This window comes from Ischnura elegans, chromosome 2 (genome assembly GCF_921293095.1).
Source record: "Ischnura elegans chromosome 2, ioIscEleg1.1, whole genome shotgun sequence".
NCBI lineage: Eukaryota > Metazoa > Arthropoda > Insecta > Odonata > Coenagrionidae > Ischnura > Ischnura elegans.
Genome location: NC_060247.1, coordinates 139,250,699 through 139,273,625, shown reverse-complemented (window position 1 = coordinate 139,273,625; position 22,927 = coordinate 139,250,699). Strand labels below are relative to the sequence as shown.

General features: G+C 39.9%; 1 protein-coding gene across 1 annotated transcript; it reads left to right on the top strand.

The window, feature by feature from the left end:
- The first annotated feature begins 11,443 nt into the window (after positions 1 to 11,443).
- On the top strand, positions 11,444 to 19,186 carry LOC124153275. The gene is made up of 3 exons (XM_046526372.1): positions 11,444 to 12,005; positions 13,117 to 13,363; positions 17,237 to 19,186. Exons 1-3 carry the CDS (start codon positions 11,444 to 11,446, stop codon positions 17,544 to 17,546), a joined length of 1,119 nt encoding a protein of 372 aa, XP_046382328.1. The 3' UTR covers positions 17,547 to 19,186.
- Positions 19,187 to 22,927: the final 3,741 nt, after the last annotated feature.

Below are 22,927 nucleotides of genomic sequence, written 5' to 3'. Positions count from 1 at the left end.
TATAAAATCAGAAATTTTCATATTGAATGAGGTAATTTCTACAGACTCCTTCCAGGGCGTGATTGAGGATTTGTTATTTAATTAAAATCGGAAACACGGTTGTTACCGAATACCGAGATATATTGTGTTATTGGACCATGATTTATTGATACTTTCTTAAAAATTTATGAATAAATTATAATATATAACATTTTCAGTTATTTCCGCATGCTTTAAAATAATATAAATGAAATTGGAAGCAGAAATGTCTAGGAGAGTCCAAAATAATACCTAATTATTTGTTCAGCAACGTTTGATTGGGATAATTTTTAACTTCCTTTTATAAGGGCATTATTTTATTTTTCATGACTAGAACCAACTTAATTCTGGTTATGCCATCGGTGGGAGGAAACGGTAATCTCACTCAATCAATATACGATCGTAAGAAAGGAGTGGAATCGGAATCACTTCTTTTTTTGAATTACGACATGCGCGACACTGGCTAGAAGAGGCCGCGAAATAAAACGACACATATAGATTCGCCCTTGATGTATTCGTCGAGATAATGGAGGCCTCACGGAGACATTCGCTTCATGAACCATTTACACCTCACGGCGGGAGGCACAGTCCGTTCAAAACTTGGTGGGCCCCGGTTGGACATCGGGTTTGGGCATATGCGAGTCAATTTTGAAGAATGGGGGTCGGAGTTGACCACATTTTTGCTTGGGACTGGACTCCATGGCTTGACTCAATCCGAAGTGCTTCGCCTCCCTCATAAAAACAGCCAGTTTCCTCTCCCCTCGTTCGAGTTCTGCGCATTCTCGGGCCACCGGAAGGTTTGACCGCACTGCCTGAATACTCATGTATTCGGATGAGTAATCGTGATCCTAACCGAGAATCTGGGTATTCGATTAACGTTTGGGTACTTGAATACCAGTATTTCAATACATTCTGAACCTTCATAGTTTATTGTGGTCCGCACTCGGCTGCAGGGAAAGATGCCAAGGTAAACTTATTAGAGCATGGTACATACCATGTCGATATCAGAAATATTTTGTGGTTAACTGCAACCTACTAATAATTTCTGGTAAACCACTCAAACAGACTGCAAAACATACATACAGTGGGTGCAAAAAGTATTCGGACAGCTCTTGTTTCCTGCTAAAATTTTCCTTCTCTTTGCGTTCCGCTGCTGTCTTCGGCTTGAAATGATTCTCGGTGGGTACTATAGACGCCCTTTATGTATGTATGTACTGCAGCAACTGCAACAAATAATAAACTTTCGAAACTTTAAACAATATAGAAAAATAACTTCAAATGTGTGACAGAAAAATTATTCGGACACCTGACTTTTTCATATGAAATGAAGCAATATGACACTTTTCACGCCATAATTTAGAATTTTTTGGCATTCCTATTGGTTTTCAGGACTGCCTGAAGGCGATTTGACGTTGAACGGAGCAATTTTGATGAGACAATAGGGGGTATTTTTTCCATTCTTCTAACAAGGCAATCTTGATGTCATTCATGTTTTATATTTGCCTTTACGTCATTTGTTTCTTCAAAATATTTTACAGATGTTCTATCGGATTGAGGTCAGGTGATTGTCGAGGGGTGGTTGACTGTTTCGGTGTGTTATGCTTGATCCACAGCATTGTAATCTTAACCTTGGGTTTTGGATGATTGTGCTGTTGAAATGTAAATTTGTTTCCCAGTCTCATTTTATTAGTACTCACTAAAAGAATTGCTTCAGTATGTCTATTTACATCTTGTAGTCCATGATCTGTTTCAAAAAGTGCAAATTACTTACTCCAGACGAGCCCATGCACCCCCACGCCATCACGGAACCAACCCCACGTCTCACGTTGCTGCTTTCAAGCTCTTGGGATCAAGCTGAGTATTGCTCCGATGCCTCATCTTTCGATGACCACAAGAATATGTTGTTCTTGCTCTCATCAGTGAAAATCACGCTATCCCCCTACTCTATAGGCTCAGATTGATGTTGCCGAGCGAAATCTACCTGCCTCTGGCGAGTGACCACGTCCATACACGGCATCTTCCTCTGCTACTTGGCCGTGGTAACCATTTTGCTTCCACACATTCCGGACGGTACCTACATATCACACTTCTGTTGATTAATAGTTACCTTGGGAGCGCTGGTTTTTGGGTCCTTCTTGATCTCCCGCACGATGAATCGCGTGTCACTGTTAGTCAATTACCGTGGACGTTTGGCTTAGGGGCTAGTTTAGAACAGTCTTGGTCTTCCCGAACCGATTTACTATGTCGTAGACAGTTGACATAGGTCGTCTGACAAGTCCAGCTAATTTGATTTAGTGACTTACATTGATTTTAGTATCTAATAATGAGCTTTCGAGATAAGATAAATAATCAGCTTCAGTCGTCTCAGTCGTCGTCGTGCCTTTCGTCCCTTGCCTGTCAACACCTCAGGCCGACGTTCGGTCAAAGATGCGTTTCAGCTTGCCACAGCCAAGGGGAGGAAGGCATGTGCGCCCACACCTGGAAACCAATGACACCGGTGGACTCCCCTATAAACGAGTTTAAATCGACGTGCGCCGCATGGCCTAATACTTTTTGCGCGCCAAAGTTCCGCTTATTTATCTTTAGGACTCAATTTATAGCAAATTAGCAAAATATTTTCCTTCTTTCAACATGAAAATCTTTACCAGAAGAGCAAATGATAATACTACGTGCATTCGTGTTGAATCCGAAGAGCAAGTGCAACGGAGTCAAAGCAGTAATAGTGGCTGGAGACAAATACTGTCCTAATACTTTTTGCACCCTCTAACTGTGTAACTCTGCGTTTCAGAGTGCGTATTACGTTCGTGGCGAGCCGAGGGGCGTGAGAACCGCCCGACATCACAATGCTTTACCACAAAAAAGTGCTTGCTGGTGCAATATGTTTCTTTTGTGACTAATTAGAGACACTTTAGTGTAACTTCTAACGTAAATCTGAAGAACGGCAAACGTCAATAATTACTTTTACCTTAGCAGTCGGTAAATTATTTGCTAAAATTAGATATATTTTAAACTAATCATAAATGTATTAAATGTATTGTTGATCGTACAAAGTTAAGTGAATTATTATCCATAAAAGTATTATAACAAACAAATATCCTAATGAGCATAACATTCTGAATAAAATTCCCTTGACTATGGCTGTGTGGTACATATTTCTTATTGAGTATGACACATAAGTGTTGAAACCGTTCGGGGTTTGCAATATGAAATGTTGTCTAGATTTTAAATAGTTTCATTTAGGATTTGATGCTCCAAAAAATTAAGTCATGTACCAGTGAATATAGGTACTGTTGGCCTCAATATAAAACGAGAAACAAATCAAGAAATAAATGAGAAAATACGGCGGATCGACCTGGATTGACGCGACTTCAACATCCGTGTAGTAAATTGTAGTTTTCACGTAACCGAACCCAGGAGAGATTCGCGGAGTTGGGATCGCCACTCACCGGTTCGGCTTCCGACGCGGTGCGGCTCACTGCACCCGTCCAAACAGCAGACCACTCACCGCTCTCCGCCTCGCCCGAGGAAGCACTGCCGGTAACGCACGCTCCCTCAGGACGAAAACAAATGCCAAGCGAAATGTCCAGATGGCATGGAGGATCCCTGCAACCATTAAAAAATGGGACATGAATTTTGAATGGGCGCCTCAAATAGAAAGCGCCTCAAACGACGAGGAGGCATTGCGTGCACAGAGCTTTGAAGGTCACGGGTCATTTACTCGCAGTGTGAAGACATGAGGGTTTCAGTTGATGGGACTATGTTGTTCACGCCGAGAACTCATACACCGGAGACGACGACTGCCTCAAAACCTGGCCAAAAGACCAAATCCTAAATTATAATTTTTAGACGCTGAAAATAAATGCTACTGGACTTTTTATATAAATAACGGAACTAATAAATACAATGTTCAATTTATGAATAGGTTTTAGTCATGAATACTGTAAAATGAATCAATTTTAATTGTCGTTCACTGCTTTCGATGATAATTTTAAAACAACTTCCCCTAATATTATTATAAAATAACAGAGATTATACCGATATATATTCCATTCTAACAGCAACAAAATTCGAAAATTCCGAAACTGAGCTGCCGAGTCGTGAACAAAAAAGGTTAGCGTTGAAGTTATTCGAACACCTTCCAGTATTTATGAAGTTCTTTATCAATCGGGGAGGGGGGGGGGTAGTTGCATGCTTATTCATGCGCAAAAACACCTCTTATTTTATCGCCGTCGACTGTCATCCTATTCTTTCCCCAGCCTCAATGAAGGAGGGATGCAATTTTCTCTTCCCGCATTTAGAGGGCGCGTTATTCAATGAGGCTACATTCATTTCCCGATCGAGCTCCATTCACCACATAAACATGTTTCTTCTTTATGAAAAACAGTAAAAAAAAGTAGCTTAACTAATTGTAATGCTTGATATTTTTTCGTATAGCTAGTAATAAGATATAGTTTCTCGAAGAAACTCTTAGCAAAAAACCTGTCTTTCATGAAAATTGCTTTATACATAAGGAATGTTTCAAGAACGATAGTAAAACCTTAATTTTGACGAATAACACCAATTGTAATAAATTAAAAACTTTATATACGTTTAAAGATTTTTACTAAGGAATTGGGTACAAAAAAAATGCTATACATAGTTTCCTACTCCAAGTACATTCAAATTTCAGATTGCAAAATTCTTGTTAAAAAAATACGATGAAACAAAGCGTTTTAGCTAGCATTATTTCCATTACCACCCAATGTTAGGCGTGGCGTAGTACATTGCCATTGGACGAAAAACAAGGAGTTTGTAAATATACTGGAGGGGGCACCACTGGTTCCGAGCGTTGAGCGCAATGCGGCAGGAATGGGGGTGCTTGGGTAGGATAGCCACGCCCACTTTGACCAAAACATTGACAGTATCACAATGGTCTATGCTAACTATTAGGTGAAATATTCGGTCAAGATCGTTGTCACGTTAAAATAAACTATCACAAACGAACACAGTAAACTTTTTTTCTATCATTATGGGAAGGCTTCGTGAAAATATGCCTCCAATATCTTTTCCCAAGGAAAAATTATCGTCGATCACCACGGGTCCGCTGTGCAACTTCCTCAGCCGAAAATAACATTTTGCAAGTGTAAAATATCCATTCCCCTGCACTTCTACTGGTAATTAACAAGATAACAGCCAATGGAAATCTTACGACATCGGACCGGTCGCAATAATAGTACGGAAGTATGTTCACGACGATATATTATCACCACGAAATGACTACATGGACGGTATATATATATATACAGTAGTATGACGAACGATAGGAAAACTCCGACGGCAATCAAGAAGTAATTGTTGCATTTTCATTTTATAAATCAGAGGCGATTTTAGGAATAGAAAACTTGATTTTATACGTACACTGCTTGAGAATATGTCCGAAAATTGTCAAACCAAGATGGCGGAATTCTGACCACGCTTAAGACTCGAATACAGCGCCTACAGATATTTACAACCTCTTTGGACAAAATCACTCGGTTGGATTCGCTCCCAATTCGCTATCCCTTTTTTTCCCTTCCATTGTGAATGAATTCGGCCAAACGATATCGCTGCTCACTATTAACACGGAGCAGTTAATCAACCCGCATAACTAGCCGCATCGACTGAGCAAACTAAATTCATAACTTTTCGATGGCATCTTTACAAAATCTATTTCAGAGTTTACATAACCTTCAATTTTACCACACAGCAAACTGGTTGGCAATCAGCCAGCAATAGAACGTAATCGGGGAGTTAACAAAAATGTGTCAGTGTCGAGTATCTAGGGATTGGATAAATTCAAACCTTTCGGAAGGTGGGGGAGACATATAAAAGGGAGATATTTGGGAGATGCCTAAAGAAGCTAGAGTTAGCCAAGCGTGGTATGGAAACGTTTTCATGTAAAAAAGCGAAAGTGACAAGAAAGAAACATTGGTGTTATTTCGCACTCATCAGGCCGCACATTGAATACGCGCCGAGCATATGGGATCCGACACAAAAGATTATATTCGTGAGCTAAGTAAAATACAAAGGAAAATTGCGTGACTCGTCAAAAAGGTCCACAAGAAAACGGAGAGCGTTACAGCGCTTTTGCATGGTTTTTGCAAATGCTGCTAGAGACTCGGAGGCTACGTGCTAGGACTCGTTTGCTAAACTATTAATAACAGATCGGATTCCAGAGCGGATCGGAGAGCAGCATCTTGGAAACTCACGAAGTCAGTCAGAAAAGATAAAATAAGAGAGATATATTCCTGAATGATCAGGCATGAGAATTTTCCTCTTCAGGGGCAACAAATACTAGGAGGCACCCAGAAGTCAAATTACTCCAACGCTTACCTTTTATGTTTACCCCTGGTGTCCTAGCAACCCCACGACACGACTAATAAAGTTGCTTGAGGGTTTATGCCAATGCAATTTGCGGAGAGAACATACTTGACCTTGAATTATTTGAAATGACTAACAAAAAACAATAAAAAACAAAAAGTTCGCTCATCAGCCTACAGTCATAAATTTCAATATCGTTGTAAACTATTGTAAAATAACTATTGATCTAGAACTTGGTAAGTTATCCACCGCATTTTGTATTCTTTGCCTTAATTTAATTAAATTATACCAGGTCAATAAACACATGAAAGAATAGACATAGATTTCATCAAGATCAAGAAGAGTCTTTAGAACAGCATTAGTTATAGTCATTAAATATTATTTTTACCACACATTGATGATGAACAAGTAATTCAATTTCATCAACTTCAAGTATATGCATTTTATTTGGAGCACGAAAACAAAAAAATCAAGAAGTAGTTCAACACATTTAAAATAAAGAAATCCTTTCGCTTCAAGCAAGGCATATATTTTACCTCAACAATAAGGAAAGTGAGCCACTGTAAGAGTGAAAAAAGTGATTCACTTTTAAGGCCCTAGATAACGAAGACTGGGGCGACGGTAAACGTGAGAAAAAGTGAAAATGAGCCTTGATGACTGCTTTGGCTGAAATTTAGTGAAAGCAAGCCCTCTTCATTTCGCACGCGAATCCTTGAATACGCCGCCTGAGAGTCTCTCTCATGCAAAGGAAATAAATGCGATCGCGCGCTTTCTTGCCGAAAGCGGAATGAGAGGTTGCTGCCACCGTGTGAAGGAGACAATATCGCATCTAGCTTGGCGAAAAGGAGAATCTGCCTCTCCGAATAGTTCTACAGAAACTGGAGAAAATTGCTAAGCATTTCCCACAAATATTTTACTATTGCTAATGGCCAAATTGGAAATCTAACACATTTTGTATCTAGCAAGAGACTGGGAGGGGATCGGAACCCATGGAATTTTAAGGTCATCAAGAATTCGCATTCACCGACATTACAACACGGTACCACTCGACGCCGTACGACTTAAAATAAATATTAGACACTATTTTCAGCAAATTATCCTATAAAATTTGAGAAAGGAGCAGTGAATCAGAAAAAGCCGTTAAAAAAACTAATGGAGACCAAGCAAAATTTCGTCGGATATCAGGACACACCTGATTGGACTTTGGGGAAACGATACCATAAAATGAGTACACGATGAAAAATGACTGGGTAAACAATAAAATAATGACTAATGCAATAACTGTTTGTAGAAGATAGACGATAGTTGAGGTGTACAAGATGTTCGAGACGGTATAGCACGCGCGCATGAAGGGTAAGCAGCGGAGATGAGAGGCAAATGCTGGTATTGACGAAGAACAGGACACTGGTCCGTGGCAGAAGAATGAAGACGAGTTCATGCTTATAGAGCCAAGTTTCTCTTGTGCCTAAAGCAATCAAACGTTGAAAATTCGTCTGAAAGTGATAAGTTTCACTTACTGGCTGCGCCGAAGACGCGAACGTTGAAACTGCACCGGTGAGCCAAACTCCCCCAACCAGTCAGATAGCATAAGTCTCGCGTCGTCTATTCATGGAGTTGTTATCAGGGGCGAAAAATAGAGGACGGGTTGATCTCATTGAATTTTGATAGTAGCTTACTCCGTTTGCCCTGGAAACACTAATTTTATAGCTTTATTTAAAAAGAGTCAAGAAAAAAAGAGAAAAGAAGAAACAAACAAACTGGTCGTGGGGGAGTTCGTCTTAAATTTCTAATTCTGCTGTTAGGCTACTAAGTTGGCTCTCTTATTAAGCTCAATGGAAAATGCTGCTCCACTTGGCGATCTCATGGCTGAGATAGCTCCTATTTTTCAGGCAAAGTGGTGATAAAAAAGACCGAGCAAACAAGAGGAGCACGAGGGTCAAGGCGAGGCGATTCGGGTGGCGTGCGCGGGTGGGCGGGGTCGCACCGCCCGCCGGCCGCTGACCACTGCCCGGAACGGCCGCCGCTTTGAGAGGGAAAGGGTGGATCTTTCGCCCGTCCCCATCCATCTCTTTCTCCGGGCCGGGGGGATTGTTTTGATGCGAGCACAATGGGCGAAGGAAGCACTTTCCCCGTGCCACATTTCACGGTCGTGGGGGCGGAAAACGTCTCACGGGGTGCCTATCTCCCGTGGGTGGGGTCGCGCATCACAGGGCCTTTATAAGGGGCCACCGGGGAGGGCAGCGGGGTTCATTGCCTGAGGCGAAGCAGGATCGCTCGCACGTACCACACGAACAGCGGCGGAAAACCACCGAAAGAGGTAAGTCGAATCCATTTACACTTAGCAATAGCGCGTGTGGGGATGCAGATTTGATGATCAGTCAAATGCATACAATAAATCGGTTGGTTTCTCATGCGTGGTGGATTAACTTTATATTCTTGGTGATATTCCTCCCTTTTCCAAGTCTGCGGCTTTATTTTGTAGATGCAACCATGTAGCAAAAGAAATTCACTCTTTGCGATCCTCACTTTCCTGCCAAAGGCTTTGATATTTATGCTATTATCATCGTGACTATAAAGACCTTAAATTTATTTTGAAGTCGAAGCCATGATTGGTAATTCAGTGTCAGCGAGAAAAAGATAAAATAAAATTCCTTTCCCTAACTTTTGATATTAACGAAAACGACTTCAACACTTGAGAGCAATACGGATGCCTCAATTTTATAGCAACTATGCGGTGTTACCAAAATTATTTTTTCAATTATTATTTACCAGCAACAAAGTAAACTAAGTATATAGCTAAATATTTCCCAATTCATTTTTTCTTATAATCACGGCATTCGAATCGTATGGGCACATTCGTATTCATACCATGCGATACTCTAATCTCTAAATGACAAATTGAAAGAATCAAAACCGTATCAACAGAAAAACTTACAACTTTTAATTTAAAGCGAGTGGATTACAGGAGCGTAGTGAGGCCATCATTGAATTCATTTTAAAATTCAAATTTTTTAAAAGGTGATTTGCAAGAAATAAAACAAACTCTATAAACAGTCAGTAATTACATAAAAAAGAGAATTTCTGCAATTTTCATATTTGTTGTTTATGCTCGTGATTATTTAGTACGAAGTTTGTTTGCCTTGAAGAAGGAAACGCAATATTTCAAATAAAATGTAAGATATAATTCCTTTAATCCTCTTCCAATTCCTATTTAGCAGAGGCATAACTTAGGGATGATTAGATGTAACTATGCTATTCAATCCAAACAATTATTTCCGCGTTTTTTTCTCAAAAATGATACTTTTGCTTATAACATTCATCGATGCTTTTCTCTGTCTTCGATTTCAAGCCACATCTTGAATACGCGCTGAACATATGTTATCCGGAGCAGAAGTATTAAATCGGTGAACTAAATAAAATACTAAGGGAGGTTGCGTGATTCGTCAAAATAATCCTAAAGAGAACAAAGAGGGCGCCACAGCTTTTACACCGATTAGAGCAGGAACCACTGGATCGTAGATTTTATATTAATATGACTAGAATATAGAGTATTTATGCATTGGAGATTCAGAAACTATATCTAGGCTTAGATAGCTTGAGCGATTAGGATCAGATGTCTTTCAGAGCTGATGTAAGAACAACACATTAGAGCCCCAATATACGTCCAGGCCCGACGGATACGATAAAATAGGAGAGAGATTTATTCGTATTTAAGGACTGGAGAAAAAAAAACAGAAAAAAATCATATGCTGAGACATGAAACTAAATCAATACTTAAGTTGGGTAAAGTCGATTAATATTTTTTTTATCTTAACTCTACGATGACTCCGACTCACACGATTTGCGGAAAAAGGTATTCACTTTCCATTTTCGAAGAATTTCAACTTCGTAGATCACGTGGTAGGAAATGAGTGAAATCATCGGAACTCTGATGTTCCGGAACAGAAAATGAACCACTTAGTGAAGTTTCTCACACCGGTCGCAAATACATGAAGAAGGGTGTATAATGTATACTCACTCGCTGAAGTATTGTCCACTCTCTTTCAGCTCATTATGCATTTCAGTGATTCTATTCATCGTCGGAGCGGATTTCAGAATATTGGAGGCAAGGTTTTGAAGTTCGGACAGACTGTGGACGATGGAAGAGGGATTGTCATTAGGGAAGGCCAGGAATGAAAGCGAATGATAATACATTGATTTGTCTCGGGTATGGAGAAATTAAAAAGTTAGAGGCAAAACTAGGAAAATGGCGATACCCTTTGTCTCCGAACGGGCATTCCAAACGATCATGGCACATACAGATACAATATTGTTTTATATGTCAAACGAAATAACGCCCTCCCAAATTCTTGATACAGTATTTTTAATTAAATGTATTGTCACGTTTTAAAAAATCAGCTACAAAAGGCAATCATTTAAAAAATTTCATCAAGTATTTCTTACAACAAATATTGTTTTCAAACAATAGCCAATTAATTCCATATTTTGATATTACATCCAAAATTTTACAGCATGAGGTACTAAAAGAATCCAGCAGCATCTGTTTAAGTTCACTCCTTCGAAAAATATTTGACGCCATATCGTGAAAACATGTTCGTGAAAAAACGCCATTTTGCAAATATTCGTCATTCTTAGCTTGTACTTTTAGATATAATACGGCATTATTTTGCTTCCATATTCAAGCATAGGACCAATTCCCTCATCAAAATTCACAGAATGCGTTAGACTACATGAGATTTGATTAACATAAGCAAAAGTTCATGAAGATCACTACATTTACTGCTTTCATATTAAATTATCAATGGATCACGAAAAAAGTTAGAATCAGAGAGAATTTCAAATTCAACATTATCCAATTCCGAATTCAACAGCATCATTGTACTTCAACTCAAACATAAATCAAAGAAAGAACTATGAAGAGTGCTTAAGAGTGATCGTTGGAGATGTAGCGACTCAGACATGAAACGCTAGCTTAAATAGATCTGATTACAATTAAATCTTATTCTATATTTCCGCCTAGGTTCCGTTTCGAAGAGAGACTTCAACGGCCGCGAATTACTTCGACGCCCGACCGCATCCAACCGCCATGACCCGCCCTCACATCTTCCTGCTATCCCTCCTCCAGCTGGGGTGGGGCGTGCGAATGGGGGACGACCCTGCCCCCAAGGCCTTCCCGGAGGCGGACGGCGGAGGCGGCAGCCCCCTGCTCCGCGGCATCATGACCGACTGCGTGGTGGGCAGCGCGGTGAGCCTCCTCACAGGCTACGCACCCGCGGCACCCTTCGGCGCGTGCCTGAGGACGCGTGTGGCTGAGTCGGTGGCGCGGTCCGACGCGGGCGCCGTCTTCGTGTCGCCGTCGCTGAGCGCCGAGGTGGACCCGCGAGCGGCTGACGCGGGCCGGGGCCGCACCATCGCCTCGCTCCTCTCCACCTCCACGCTGCTGGATGCGGCGAACGCGTTCTTCGAGACGCGGGCGTTTCGGTGGCGCCTGGACGGCCTGCACCCCGGCCTCATGCTACGACTCAGCCCCTCCATCTCGCGGGGCGACGGCCAACTGCCGGCCACGCTGGAATTCCTCATGGAGGAGCGGCAGCAGACCAACGACCGCTCGCACAACACGGCGCGGCTGCACCCCATCCACGAGACGGGTGAGTCAACGGGAAGAGGTGCTGGGACAAAATAACGTGGACTAGCTTTTCCCCAGAGAGCTATAATAACCCCACATCTTCATCACTTTCCAAGGAAGTCTTTTAAATACGGAAATATTAGCATGTTTTCCATAGAATAAATGTTTTCCGCAAACCATTAGTGAAAAGCACTCTATTGCTTTATACTCCAGAAAAATAGTATATGATAGACTGTTTAATATTATGATTTTTAAGTGCCTAAAAATACTTGTATATTGTCAATTCTGGAACAGGTTAAGAAAGATGTAAAAGAGAAGAAATACGAGGGTGTGAAAAATTTAGCTGATAGGAGAATTGAGTGGAGAGCTGCTTCCAGCCAATCTTAGGATTGTTGTTGACCAGAAAATTCTTGGTAAATCTCGTAATTACCGTTATTCATAGTCCAAAAACTCATAGTAGATATTTCATAGGTTAGAATAAAGTTCACACCTGACCAGGAGCGTTGCCATGGGAGCCGAGAACACTAGCCGCGGGCACCTATCCTCTGCCACACACATTCGATATGGTTACATTTAATTATGACTAAAACTAAATGTAAAATGTAAAAATAAGTAAGGCCACTAGAACACGTTGAAGAAACAAGTGCGTACTTTAATCTCATTTGTGATATTACAAAATTTAGTGAAAAATACTCTGAAAGAACCTGAAAAGAGCATGAAACTTAGGAATGAAAATCATAAAGAGGAACCTCGCCATTATTTTGACTGTGAATACAGGTGCATGGTTAGACTGACTGCCATGCCTCCAAGCTGGTAGAATGACTGTAGAATGCCCGGTCGACGGAAAGAACAATGATCATAAATTTCAGCATCGTGCACGCGAAATTAATAGTTTAATCAGTGGAGTGAATAGTTTTTCCAATGCAAACAAGTTAGCTATAAATGTATGGTGTAGGCAACCTGCATACAACTCAAATCCTACCCGAGAGAAATTTTCAGATTACTGGCCTGCCTCAGACTAAGTCGCACGTTAGTTTAGGGTTTGCAGGCTTTTATTTAATAAATCCTTTCGCCAGTAGATCCTCCAACCATTAATCTACCTAAAACTGACCGCAATCCCACTGATTTGACAGGCCGCCTCCTGCTGAAGAAAGCCATCCTGCCGCTGCTGTTGGGGTTGAAGCTGAAGGTGACGACAATCTTCCCGATCCTGTTCGCCCTCACGGCACTGCTCGCGAGCAAAGCGCTCTTCGTGGCCAAGTTTGCGCTGCTCGCCTCTGGCGTGGTCGGCCTCGGCGTCATCCTGTTCCCAGGGGCCCTGGCCAGCCTCGGAGGCCTCCTCGGGCCGCACGCCTACGGGCCGCACCTCTTCAACCGCCCGTGAGTACGCAGTCAACACCACCACTAATAACTTGCCTTTCTTTACGCAATCAATGGTCGTCAAAACTTCTCTTCCTGCCACACACTTCCCTCCAATCGTTTCGGGCTTCCACTCGTTGCATATTACGCTATCCACCCTCCATTCCTTCGCTCTTCCTCTTGGCCTCCTTCCCTTATTTGCTTATTTTGATATCTTTTGTTATTCATTTGTTTCATACGTCCGATCCAACAAATATCATACTTTTTAATAATACCTTATCTTATTGTCCCCACAAAGTGTATTGTGTGCTTTTCTCCATGTTCCTGCTCATTCTCTCTGAACTGGACCATACATTGCCTTAAGCATCCGCGTCTCAAAAACTAATATTTTGCTCAAGTCTCGATTCTTTGTGCTCCAACTTTGTCAATTCTAAACAATTTCAGGGACTATAATTGTCTTAGTTAGTCTTATTTTAAGCAGTATCTTCACATTCCAGGACTTCAGAATGCCGTCAGAGCATAGAATACTACGGGGACTGCTTTTATTCTTCATTTGATGCTTTTTTCGATAGCATTATACCAAGATATTTAAACTCGCCAAATCTACCATTAGTTTCATCATTTATTTTTACCTCGGGAGACTGCGTCTGCCTATATTCTTGTATTTATTTATAGATGGGCTTACTTTCCCGCCAAATATCTTGGCTGCAATATGTAGTGTATGCAATATAATCTTCAGCACCTCCGGCAACTATGAGGTCAACACAATACCATTCATATTAGCTGGATGGGTAATATGCAACCACTGGGTAAAGCCACTACCACATACTTCAAGGGCCGACTCTCTTTTCTTCCGGGATTTGATTCTAATCTTACTCGAAAGCGTTACAGCCATTACCCTCCATAGCAATGCTGAACCACATTCCAAAACGATTGTTTGGGATTCTTCGACCCTTGTTTCCAACCCAAGGCTGGTTTTCATAGGTGAGTGTGCCCATAATCCTAGACACCAACGTGGATGTGGAATGCAGCTCCTTTCCGCACCCCAGCTCTCATCTCGGTGAATTTTACATGAAGATGTCCTCAGTCTTTAAAATATGAAGTAATCATACTTTGCACTTTTCCATATCGGTCTTTATTTCAAGGGAGTCAACATGTTTCACTGAACTGCAGCATCATCAGGGCAAACATAGAAGTTAACCATGCCATAATAAATAGCAACGTAAGGAGGGTGGGAATGGAAGGAGATTATTTTCGAAGGGGGTAAGGGAGAGAATAGTGGAGGGCGGAATAAGGGGGGGGGGTGTTTGGGCTGAGCGTTGCTCTGTGGTGAGGAAAGTGCATGAGGGATGTGCAGTGAAACATGTTGACTCCTTTGAAAAAATACTCATGTGGAAAAGCGCAGAGTATCATTAGTTCATATCATACATTAGATTTCTTAAATGTAGTACTCCTCGATCGGTAGAAAAACGCAACAACTCACTGTATCTGTTTAGCTATGTGATAAATTTCAATTAGCCGCATATAGAAAATCTTATAAGAAATACTAAGATAAAAATTTATCTGCTCCTGGTATATAAAGACATACCTTTGCCTTACCTATCTCCTATTACCTTCTCGGCATTTGAAAGAAATTAAAAGGGATTCACTGAAATTCTTAGGTAATTCCACAATATCTATGAAGCTACAATGATATCCAAAAAATTATGGGTAAATGATGCATTTCAGCCCTCAAAATGAAGCTATAGTATTTAGGATCTTTCTTAAAAATAAATTTTCCCGTTGGAATTCTTAATCCTATATATTATACACATACAGGATTAACAATATACTGGAAAAACAAGTATAAAAATTACTGGCGTGATACGTTTTTCCGAAAAAATGTTATGCCATAAAACTCCTAATGTAATAAAAAAGTGCGTATACATTAATTCAGATTCAGAAAATCGATCTGAATAATCGATAGTTGATATGTTGAAATCACTAAAAGAAATGAATACGACTAATGAATACGTCTTTGGAGAAATGGAAATTAGGGAATCATCTTTCCAGAGTTATTCTCATCCTAGGATTGATAGAACGCAAAACTGATTTCGATAGAAGAGGGTACACATAACCCTCTACAGTGACAAGCGTGTGAATATCATTTAATAGCAAGTAAGATCGAGGAGGCAGGCGGTGAAAGTGAAAGACATGTCGATTTCCCTCGTGTGAACAAAATGTTCCATATTCGAGAATTTGGCTTCCATTAAGACTATTCTCATTGTTTTGAGAACTTCTGAGCGCTAAATATGCTGAGAGCAGCTGCCATATCCCTCATAAGTTCCCATGATATCCTTCCACTGCATCGAGTCTACAACATACTTTCACTCATGAGTAGAGACACTGAATTTTCGCGGATAGCAATTTTAAGTGTAATCTATTTCAACGATATTCATAGATACTCATAATTGTAATATAACGTATAAACTATTCCTACACAGTATGGTTAACATTTACATTAATTAATTAACATGGAGTCTATATTACAGCCACGTGAACACAAACCGTTGAATTGGACGCTGACATTTCGCCATTTGCGAAAATTCGTTGATTCTGCTGATAGGTCTTTTGTTGCTTGCTTTGAAAATTTCAATATCAATTGAAATAAAGCGCAATTTAGGTTTTCAGCCCGGGCAATGTACTTCATTATTTTACATTGTATAGGATTTTGTACCAAAGAAAATCTTGCCGTACCTTTTCATTGAAAGGTATTAGTTGCTGCTTAGCGAAACGGTAACTTTTCATAAAAGTTCCACAAATAGTTCATTTCTCAAAGGATCTATACCTTTTTCTAGGTACCGTATTAGTTCTAGCAATCATGATTTTTGCTGATTCTGGGAGTGAGTGCACATATTTTCAAGCAAAATCAAGCATTTGCCATCTATCCAAATAGAACATAGCAAATTTATCAATAATGCATTTGAATTATCATAAAAAGAAAAAAATTGATTAATTTTGCAAAAGAGAAACATTATGTGCAATAAATTCTTTGCAGAGAATACATCTTTAATGCACGATAATTTATAGGGACATTTTCAGGCTTGATATCTTCCCTTGAAAACCTAGCGCATTGATGGAAATGGTCTTGCATCCGCCCTTAGTCTGTGTCAAAAAATAAATACGTCATTAAATCGTAGCATTGGATTTAATTGGCTGAATCCTTCTAGTTCTGTATTTTCATTGGTCGCTATTTTTTCATTTCCATCGAAAATTTGATTTTCATTAAATTTAATGCTCACGAAGGAATAAATGCTTCGCAGTGTCAATTAAATTATTTACTGTTATTAAGTCTACTTATTTATACCATTTTCTATTGAAATATTTATGTTGCAGTGTTTAATGTTATTTAATTATTTAAGTCATTGTGGAGAATTATCAGGATATTAATAGAATGTCTAGTAATGCAACATGATATACTCCCTTTCCTCCATTTCTAATATGAAGTGTGTATTTTTCTTTCACCCTGCTCCTTATAATTCTCCCCTCCCTCCCTAGGTCTTCCCGTATCCCTTGTTTTTTCCTAGTGCCATTGTTCTACAGTTGTGACTAGAGTTCTCCCCCAACCCATCGTTTCTCCGTTTCTCCTTGGATGTCTTTTTTCTCACTGTCTACCCAATGTCCTTCTGTTTCACACCCCTTCCTACAGCTCATCAAATACTCTCCACAACCCTTCCTTATATGTATAAATCTGATGTCCTCATGTACTGTGATGCTTTGAACCAGATGATGGCAGTGTGGGCGGAAACGCGAAGTGCGCATTGATATAGCTCTAGAAAAGTGCAATCATGTTGCATTTTTATCCATGCTTTTTCCCCTCTCGCCTTCACGTCTTTCTCTAATTAATTTATCGAGGTACGGCTTCAACTCGGTCAACCCCGCCTACAACCCTCTGCTGCAGTACTCGGCGCCCATCGGCGGATATCAGGAGGATCAGGGCAAGGGCGTTCTCCACCACTTGCTCTACGACGTGCACGAAGGCGACGACTCGGCGCACTCCCCCTCCTCTTCCTCCGCCTCCTCCCTACTGCCCTCTGGGGGCGGCGGACTGTCGAGTGGAGGGATGATGAGCGGAGGGCTGACTGGGCACCGCGACGTGGTGCTGCCCGCGTTCGGTGGCGGACGGCGCAACTTCGCGTGGGAGGACGAGAGGAAGAGGGAATGAGGCACATGTGACAGCGAATGAATGTCGAGAGAACGAACAGTATCGCAATGCAGCAGAGAACATGTGCGGTCTCGCAAAGTGCATTCAAATTTATACCAAAGTCGCTGACCGCAGAATGACCCGAATTTCGAGTGAAAATAGGCTAAAATTAATGCCGTAATCGAAAAATTTAATCGTGATCATTTAGTCTATGAACTCCATAGCTTTTCAATGCTATTTCTTGCCAGAACAAATACTCAACCGAAGATATTGAGACAAATATTAAAGATAAATACTCAACTGAGAATGAATATTTCGATCTGCACACATTGCTGCGCGACGGGCATTTTTGTAAATTGATTGTATATTCTCCATGTGGAAGCATAAATTAAGCCTCCACGGGATGAGCTGGGTGACCATATAAGTGAATTCGTTATGACAGAGTAAACAATAGATATGAAGATGGTTGCGCAGTAATCAAACGCGGAGGACAGCATTTAAACCGCCAACTTGAGTTTTTTTTTAACAGAAGAGGAAGAAGTTTCTTTACGAATGAAATACTCAAAAATAGATTCTACGTAATAAACCCTAGCAATTCTCCTTCACCGAGAGCATAGTATACCCTAAGGAAAGAAACAGTGTGGAAACAAACGATATCTACTGTCGTTGTTAATCAATCAGAACCATCAAAAGATATCGCATTTTTCCATTTCAAGTTTGGTCACTGGCTCAGAGAATCTCCATCTTTCGTATTTACTTCGAACAGCAAGATGTAAAGATGCTAACAAGAGGAGGCAGCGTAATTTTCCCGCGGTAGAAAAATTAGGAATATTTCTTTGGATTTTCGGAAAAGAGTGAATTTAAATTGCTAGTTACCGAGAGATATTTAGTTCAACATAATTTCACAGTTATATTTCGATACGGACAATATTCTAATGTGACCATGCAGAAATAGAAACTCAATCGTGAGGTTAAACGGATATATAAATGTATCGAGCGGAAAATATTGCTCCAGTAACGGTGTACACAGTCGCCCCTCCGGCTTTTATCATATTAGGGAGTAATATTGATCGCTGCCACAGTACTGAAAAGCATCACTGAGACTGGTTCCAGTTAATTTAAAGAGAGCCAAATAAGATTACATAGATACCTTTTAATAACTTTTTAAAGAGAAATTCCCTATTTTTAATCCCAATTCACCGTAAATAATCTAGGTAGTGGCCATTTACTATCAGCTTATGACGGATGAATTGCTTGAGATTGATTTTGGCACGGTGTGGTGCCAAACACTTAGTAATGCTTTATTATTAGGCGGGTCCTCAGTTTTGTGCCGAAATTAATTTTATGAAATTCAAGCGCAGCTGATGGATGATACAAATTAACTATATTAATATCACTCACCAAGTATAAATTTCCTCACAGTCAAACATTAGTTGACAATACAATGATGACCTGTATATTTTTTTTCAGCTTGAACATGTGGTCAAGAAACATTTTTACCTATGGAAGTGAAAATTTAAAAAAAAATCTGAGCGTAATGCGATGATGTTAATTTTGCCAGTGCACCCATGTATCCACCATTTTTTTACCAGGAGTTATGATGATGAAACTCTTTTGTACATATGTGATCTCTATTTTTTAATAAAACCAAAGATTCAGTATGGATGAATTTTATGATTGTTGAAAAATGGTTTTCGTGTTTGTTTTTCTCACAATATAAACGCCAAAGTCAAAATTATCGTTTATCAAGGATGGGCAAATCTCAGCCCTTTATCTGTGGGGAACGCACAACGGAAGAAAATGTACCCCGAAAAAGTTGGTGCTGTCACAGTCAGTCGCCGAAAAAGTCGTTTGTTATGGAGAGTACAGAGCAGGAAGAAGACATGCGCGGTGAAATTTTGGCACGAATGTTAAATGAAACACTTAATGATGAGATAATAAGACTTTTCTAATGTTCCATCCCTCATGTGTTCAACGCGAGTACAATTGGAGTCTTTGTCCCCTCATGGACCCTGACGGTGGAAAAAGGAAAACGATGCCTAGCATTTGAATTTCTCTCGTCATGAATTAGGCCTATGATAAACCAGCAGATAGGAAACCGATTCTCTCGGAGATTAGTGGGAGCCGATTAGCACTGGCGGCACAAACTTTATCCGGACACTTTTTCTCCCATAATATGTTCTTGAGGGAGAGTGCGGTAAAATGCTCTTTTATGTTCATTGTTCTCTTCAAACCTGCTCTCCCAGCCTTTTCTCATTTATAAGGACCGAACTCTTTCTTTCTTGAGAAAAGCACGATTAAAAGATCTCCCATGTAAGACAAACGATCACCTTTCTCACTATTCTGTCCGCATTCCTTCACAATGAGCTAATAATCTTTCATAAAACCACCATCTACGGGTATGTGCTCTGGGAGCTCCACTTGAAGTGGTACTTAAGGTATTATTTTCTTTTTTATTAACAACTGAGGTAGAAATGTTCGAAGAAAAACTTCAAACAATACTCTTTTCTTTGAGCCACGATAAGAGCCAGAAATACGTCACGTGATGGCAAGGGGAACTCAACAAAAAGATAGCCCCTCACAGACACAGCGGCACAGAAACAGACTCACACTCCATACCCTTACCTGCATTTAAACCACTCGCAGATGTACATCTTTAAAAATCCACGCTTATGATCCATTAGCCGTCCAGGGTTACTGATCCCATTGACGAACATCTGCGCTGATGGTGGCCCTACTGCTGTGTAGAATTCAGACGAGTTTCAAAGGTGTGGATGTAGACTGAATTGAGTAATTATTAAGTTGAAGCATTAAATAAGCATAAAATTATTTCTTTATTACTTAATTTTTACTATCTTATTATGTTTGATTGAAATGCTCAAATAAATTATATTTATTATATTGGAGATGGTTAAAATGATGGAATTAAAGATACGTCACGACAAAAATATCTAAAAGGACCTCTTTCATCATAAAAATCTCTAAAATGACAATGAATTAATCATTTTTGCATTCTTGGATGTCCATTTCTCTCCCTTTAGGGAAATATCCTTCAACTGCGTAGTCATTTCCTAAGAGGTTGGTGAAAGTGATCTTCTTATTCAGATGGTTTCAAAGCAGTAATGGCTATTTTTTTAATATATCACAGTAGATGTGAAATGAACGGAACTGGTAAAGTCTGGAGAACAGACTACTGGAAGTTCAGCGCTGTGAGCAGACGCCGCCGCTTCTATTGAGAACAATGAATGTAAAGACTTGGTTGTAGAAAGATATATAGAAAGATATATCTCAGAACATAATAAAGGATATGTGAGGAAAATACGATAGCAGGATAAAAAGAGGAAAATCCACAGGGTGGTTTCATTATGAAAAATCGATTTTTAACATTTAATTCCAAATAATTTTTCAATTTTTTTTAAGTTTTATAAAAAGATATATTATTTTTTCACAATTCAAAACCTTTAAAATGAGCCATTTTTTATTTTGTTATAGCCACCTTATTGGTGGAGGCATGGCGTCTGATGCGAAAAACTGACGCCGCTGCGGAAGGCCTGCCTCACGCGTTCACTCAAAATTGTTTTCTTTCTATAACCAAGTCCAAGTACATATCACTTGGCTTTAATTCCACAGTTGCCAGCTGATTAAATCTGTCTCCTGGGGTGCATATAACCAGCTTCAATGCATTTTGTATTACATATGACACACAGCACTCAGTGGCGGTTATTTCTGAAGGGCACAATTCTTCCTATCTAACGCATGGTTTATCGGATTCATATATAATCGATGTGTATGTAAGACTCGTTATACTCAGACTCGTTATCAGACTCGCATCCCTTCGTTATACTGAGTGTTTCTCGAAGCAGTGGGTAGGTGTAGATGGCGATCAGCTTCTAATTATGTTGAAGAAAATCAACTCCCCGCATGATAAACGATCATAAGGTTTTACCCGAGTAATATCAGTGAATAATTCCAAAAAGAATGGAAGAAAAAATATTTTATTGTTGCCTAAGCCTTAAATAATATCCATAAAATTTATCCTATTGATTAATCCATACGTATTTACATTACACGTTAAAACTTGAATGTAAATAGAGCGAAAATATTCATGGTGTTGCCTTCAAGACGTCTATTCTATTGATTTTGTTAGAATAAGTTATTAGTAGTGATGGGTCGGTTCGATTCCTCGATTCTTCGATTCCTCGATTCTCGACCAAGAACCGGAATCGAAAACGAATACTTGCCAAGGTGAAAAATCGATTCCGATTCCAGTAGTACTTCAAACAACAAAATATACGACCGCGTTTCCAACAGTCATTTGAATTTTCGCGCCACGTAATCGTAATGACAACACATCTTCTAGGGATGTGCAAGTACTTGAAAATTCAAGTCGATCGAGTAGTTGGTACTCGACTCGAGCGTTTCGAGTAGCATTACGAATGTCGAGTCGAGTAGCTGGTTACAGAGCTTTCGTGGCTAGTAAGTCCTGCAATCTGCCGGCAGGAAGCGCTATCATGAAACTCATGTAGGTAATAATGCAGTTTTTAAAGTTGATAAGTCATTCTAATGCCTTGGCCAGGTAGTTTCAGCTTGCCGAATACACAATAATTGTCGACGTGGGCGCCGAATACCTTTACGCGTTTACGCCAGCCGCGGCGGCCGATCGTCTTCCTATCCGGCGCACACTGGTCCGAAATCGGAAAAAGCTGGAATAAAGTTCAAAATGACCTTTTTGGGGATAGAAACTTGAAACTTAGCGTAAAAATCTTAAATCATTACCATATATAGATTTATATGCCATTTTGCATATATACGAACCTTTAGTGAGATACAGAGGCCCAAACATGACCAATTTTTCGATGCCACGCGAGATATCGTTTTTCCTAAAAAAATCTTTGAATTTATCCAAGTGGTTTTGCGTTGGTATGAGTTTTGTGGAATAAAAAATGCAATATTCCTTTGATCTGGTGCATTGCCTATACTTTCAATGAATTTTGAAGATTTTGGCTCTCATCTGTCTGGTTTTACGACGCAAAATGACCGACCCGTTTTTCACGTGAAATTTGACATAAAGTAGACATTATCTTTCGTTTACGAAACATATAACTCGGAAAATTTGAACCACAATATAAAGTATGGATTTCTAAAGAGTACTAATTAGAAATCTAGGAAAAAAAAAGTCTGCGACGAAGGAAATAAGAGCGATTTTTCAATGGCGCGTCAAGGCTCAGCTACACGCCGCGGAACTCTAAGGCTCGGTAACTGAGGCCGATTTTTCAAGTTTTTAAAAACATTAGTCTTGAAAATCGTCATTTAAAGCATGGATAATCGTCTTCATTGACTTAAAACACTAAACTGAGGATGTTAAAAAGGATTATGTATAGATCGACTAGAACATTTAGCGC